Genomic DNA, 5,711 nt, shown 5'->3' with positions numbered 1-5,711 from the left:
CCTACAAAGTAATGAGTTTTGGGCTTAGAAATGCTCCTGCCACCTTTCAACGCCTGATGAACCATGTGGTATCAGGCCTTGAGGGGTGTGCTGTGTATTTAGATGATCTGGGTCTGTTTTTCTTCAAAGGACCAACTAAGTTTTAGTTTCGTTTAGAAAATAACCTTGCTCAATACTATGCATTTTTTCTGAAAAGTCAGGTATGCATCTTTTACTCTTAGATCACCTAGAATTTGACAGCCTGTAATACTTCATTTCATTTTGATACTTCTGAATTGGACTGTAATTGGGATAATAAGACATTTACCTTGACTTTGTATCTCTGATTTACTCAGAGATTATTGACTCTAGATTATACTGGAACTTTTTACACACAAATTCAGCGCCATGTTAGTAACTTATTAAAATGATCCAAATAGAGGAGCCTCAAACCTCTGATCATTGTAATATTATTCTAATTAAGTGACATGGCATGATTATATATAGTTTCCATTAGAGGAAGTTAAGTTGGTCAGCTTGATTCTGTGGTCATGACCTCTGGTTAGATATTCTTATCTTAAGTGTGTTCAGATCTTATGGGGACTAAATATATATTCTAGATCGATATATTCTAGGTCCGCCTTCTAGAATATGAGTCAGTCGCCCCTGTCTAATGACCAAGACTGACGAAGTTTAGAGTATGAGATCCTCAGATATCCAGCTGGTACAAGACGATAGTGTTATATGAATACGATTAAAAGATTCAATAAGATTAAAGAGTTAAATAGAATAATCAGATGTCTAGATAAATTATACTTTGAATGACCACACAATTGGCTTTCTGGCTAAATTCGAGGTAATAATAAAATGGAGTCAAATTCAGAATTTAATGGTAAATTAAAATTGATTTTATGCACTGAAAAGACTGGAATACACAGGAAACTCCTTCAGCCACCATTGGATAGCATTCATTGGGTATATATATAATAATGCCTTTTCACAGTGATAAAGTCAAGCATCTTCCACTTTCTCTCTCCAAGAAGCAGTGTATCTGTACTGCCGCTATACTGTTTCTACACCGGAGACTTCACGGAAAATGTGGAAACTTGAAATATGAAAGGCATTAGTTTTAGAGTTAAGACAAATTACCGTTAATCTACTTACATTCGGGTTCTTTTATGAGGGTTTTTCTGCATCTGCTTTAGATGGTGGCTTGCTCACATTAACCGCGTATTATGTGTCCACACAAAATACATAACTGAAACCTTTCTCACTTGATATTCTCGGTTTATGTCATTCCTTGGATAATTTGTGAGTACACTGTGTAAATTAAATTAAACTTATAGTCTCAGCAATAAAAGCGACAACAATGTGATTTTTTTATTTATATGGAAAAATTACATGGACACAAGTCATTTTTTATATTAAATAATTTTTTTACTACATGACAAATTTCACATCCATAAAGGCAAGTGGTCTGAAAAGAAAATAATCCAGTTCAAAGAATAAAATGGCTTAATATTGAAACAAATACAAAAAAGTACAGCTGGCAGTAGTTCTATGAACTTGAACTACCACAATTACTTAAATTCCTTCATTCAGTTTCAAACTTTAGCTACATGTATACCGTGGTTTTTACTTTTGAATTATTATTGATTATTAAGTGGATTGATCGTGATTATTTATTTCACAGATTTATAGGCTATATGCAATGTGATCTCTTAAAAAACAGCTATGACCTGCGTTTTCATATTTATTCACACAAATGCTGGCATCTGCTTTTTAACTAAAAGCTTTTATATAAACTTAATATATTTATTATTTTCTATTTCTGAATTACATTAAATAATAAGAAGCGGAAAAATTATATAGACTCCCATTTTATTGATATTTCAATAGTACAAGCTTGTTATGTTGAACTATTCTTGTACATACAAGCTGGCATGAAACAGGACATATAAATTACTGAAGGCAAAAGGCTCTGTTACTACATAACAAAATGTCTAAAACGTTTGTTGGCCCCGAGAAATATATCTAATCAACTTCATCTAACTGCAATAAAGACCTTGCCAAACAGTGCGCGAGAAGACGTGGGAATCAGTGATTTCTAGTGCTCCGTTTTTAACTCTTCCCCTCCCGACTTGAAGCGGCAAATCTTGCCGCTCGAGTATTCGGGTAAGTTAGTCTGAGGATGCCAGGCGCCTATCCCTGAATGAGGGGCGAGAGAATAGAAAGCAACGCTCATCCTCTAACCATTGTTGTGGCTAGCTGGCCTGGCACGTCTGGAAGTGAACTCCATGCTGGTAGCGATAAGCGCTTTACTATGTGCTGGCCCGAGTAGAATATTACCCTGCTTCGTGTCAGGAACGAGTTGTGTGACGTCATGTGAAAAGGGGCCTATTGGGTGGACTTTACATTCATTTGTGTAAGGAGGAATGTTTGCTCAGAAGATACACATGGCACTGCACGCTAAATCTGGCGCCAAACTGTTTGGGTCAAATATAAGTTTGAATGCAGGTTTTTGATGCAAATATACATGAAATACTGAAACAGTGAACTTGCTACAGTCTCTTATGCAGTTCTGCATCCAAACAGAATAATGACTAAAGTGAATTATTTCAGTCCTTTATAAGAACAGATGTGGCTGATGCAGAAGAGTATAAGAGAAGTGTTGAGCCAGAAATACTGTAAATGATCATTAAACAGATGTGAACATGAACACTCACCTGATACAGTCAGTGTAACAGCAGCACTGGTGTCTGATCTCTGTGAGTCTGATCTCTCTCCTCTACAGCTGTATTCAGCTCTATCAGACACAGATGTGATGCTGTAGAGTCTCTCAGTGACGTCTCTGATGACTGAACCATCTTTAAACCAGCTGTATGTCCACTGAATGTCTCCTGCTCTCTGTATGTCACATGTGAGAGTGACTGTCTCTCCTCTGAACACACGCTCATCTGGACTCACCTTCACTACAGCTTTTGGTCTCTCTGTATAAATACACATATGAGTGTTGATATTGATGAAACATCAAATTATCATGAGCACATTTCCTTATGTGAAAAAGAGTGCTGAATTTAATTTGTAATGTGATGAGGTCATGTGACTGATACTAAAGTTTGAATTATTTATTGTTTCATAATGTGACTTGTTGCACATACTATTAAAAGGTATTAGGAAGAAAAAAAGTATATACTAAGCTATGTTAAATAAACAAGAACAAAACTACAGTCTCTCAACTAGATATGTGATCATAATAGAGTGAGTTTAGGGGACAATGAAATTCATCTCACCATTACTGAGAGCGGAGAACAGAGTTTGATTGTGATGAGTTTGGCTATCATCTCTCTGTCCTCTACACCAAGTATGACAATGATAAGATGTAATTACTCCTTGATAGTGAGAGGTCTGGTTTACATGTTGTTAAAGCAGATGTCTGTAAACATTACACTGTCTTTTATACCACATATTCAGTTTTACTGTTGAGACTCAATAACAACAGTGAATACAGGACTGTCTGGAGTCACAGTCAGTGAAGATCTGGGTGAATCTGTGAAGAAAGACAAAAATATAATGAGTCAAACAGTTTTTTTATTTTTTTTTTATTATTATATTCAGTATTTTAATAATATTAGTTTAATATTATTACTATTATTATTATTAACATTATTAAGTCACCTCATTCTCTGACTTCAGTACAAAACTCATCCGCACTTTAAAAAATCAAAAACTGAGAAAACTTAAAAGTTTAAGGCAACCAGCTTCAGGAGATTTTTGCGTTTTCTCGACTTTTTGTTGTATACACTGAATACAATTCCAGAAAACTCCAGTTAAAATGTATTCATTTTGTTCTGAAGATGAAAGTTGTTCAGTTAATGCTTAAATGCGCGAGGCGCCGGCAAGATCATTTGATTTTTATTTATTTTTTCCTTAAAAGTGGAAACAACTTACACTACTCCTTCATTTGTGCTCATATAAGAATAAGACATTATTTGAAACTATTCTAAATATTTATTTTACTGTACATCCACAATAAAAACAAACATTGTTCTTAAATAAAGGAAACAAACAGGATTCGCTTTCTCAAGGGCACGTCACAAAAATGAACCGGAATTCTGCATATAGGCTGCTACTTGATGCAGTTTGTTTCTTTCGTTTTGTTAATTTATTAATTATTTAGAAAAATATATATTTCGCATATAGGCCTATTTTTTTCTTTTATATATAGCTTAATGTTTTTCTCTGTTGCAGAAGCTCTGCGCGTGATGTGACCTGCACGTGAATCCTCACGGTCTGTTGTTTATGCTGCTTTTTGCGTGTATACAATTAATTTAAAATTAATTCAGGTATTTTTAATGGGTCACAGCCATGTATCAACTCAAATTTAATTTAACTGTAATTTAACATAACCTTGTCTAACGGTTAATAATGGCTTAACGACCGTCGGTTGTCGGTTATAGGAGAAATAAAATAACCGAAATGAACTATTTCTAATACAGTCTCATAAAAGTTAATCAGAAAATAATAATAATAATAATAATACAACTGCACCTGCTTATGAATATTGTTTGAAGATCAAGTATCGAAATAGTCTATAACAAAGTATCAAAAAAATAGGCTATATAATAAAGTTTTTTTTTTTTTTTCCTAAATGGACGAAGAACAGTCTGCTTATATAATTTGCGCAATTATGTATGGAAACAGCTCAAGGGAATTTTTTTTTATTTTTATTTTTTTTGCGACAGGCCACACCAAAACTTATGCGACAATTAGTTTTTTAGGGATGACGTCATCATGTCATTTTTTTTTTTTACGCATATTCTCTTTGTCGATAACAAAACTGGATGTAAACTTGGCAGTGGCTAAAGTAAATATCAAAGATGTCGATGGAAAGCCTTGTCACAATTTACATGACATTATAATAAACCAGAACCTCCACAAAAACACACTCAAGATCTGCAGGACTGAATCTAAACAGAATAATGACAGAATAATGATTTATGAACTGATTCAGTCCTCTTATAAGAACAGATGCTGCTGCTACAGAAGAGTATATGAAAAGTGTTGAGCCAAAAAATATTGATGTAAATGATCATTAAACAGATGTGAACATGAACACTCACCTGATACAGTCAGTCTAACAGCAGCACTGGTGTCTGATCTCTGTGAGTCTGATCTCTCTCCTCTACAGCTGTATTCAGCTCTATCAGACTTATCGGCACTAAAACTGATCTTTGCTGTTGTTGTTGTTGTTGTTGTTGTGTGTGGATAGAAAGGGTTTCCATCTTTAAACCAGCTGTATGTCCACTGAATGTCTCCTGCTCTCTGTATGTCACATGTGAGAGTGACTGTCTCTCCACTGAACACACGCTCATCTGGACTCACCTTCAATACAGGTTTTGGTCTCTCTGTATTAATACACATATGAGTAAATATTGATAAAAACAGCATCACAGTATCATGATCACTATTATAAACCTATGATAAAAATACTGCATTAAATTAAAGATCTGGTTTGCTTGTAAGTTTGTGTTAGAGGGGAAAAAGATAGAGAGAATAGAAAATAAGAAACAAAAAAGAAAAGAACGTAGTGTTAGATTTTTTTTTTTGTTTTTTTAAAGAGTCATATTTGTAACAGTGAACAGTGGATTCTGGACTATGGGTCACGAAGTTATACAGCTGTGCCGTTTTGTATGTTTTTGGTATTTAATTTTGCATAACTAGAATATATT

The 5,711-nt window shown here is 34.4% G+C and overlaps 1 protein-coding gene across 1 annotated transcript in view; it reads right to left on the bottom strand.

Annotated features, from left to right (window-relative positions):
• LOC122143373 (B-cell receptor CD22-like) overlaps positions 1-5,403 on the bottom strand; it is a gene marked incomplete at its 3' end in the record, with an annotated part of 9,380 nt that extends 3,977 nt beyond the window's left edge. Inside the window, exons 1-2 of the mRNA XM_042754035.1 lie at positions 5,050-5,403; positions 2,666-3,006 (exon numbers count right to left, since the gene is read on the bottom strand). Coding sequence (XP_042609969.1) covers positions 2,666-3,006; positions 5,050-5,403 — 695 coding nt within the window. The remainder of the gene's footprint in view (positions 1-2,665; positions 3,007-5,049) is intronic.
• Between the last annotated feature and the right edge of the window lie 308 nt (positions 5,404-5,711).

Source organism: Cyprinus carpio, unplaced genomic scaffold (assembly GCF_018340385.1).
Source record: "Cyprinus carpio isolate SPL01 unplaced genomic scaffold, ASM1834038v1 S000003149, whole genome shotgun sequence".
Taxonomy (NCBI): Eukaryota; Metazoa; Chordata; class Actinopteri; order Cypriniformes; family Cyprinidae; genus Cyprinus; species Cyprinus carpio.
This window is presented reverse-complemented; position numbering and strand designations above follow the sequence as displayed.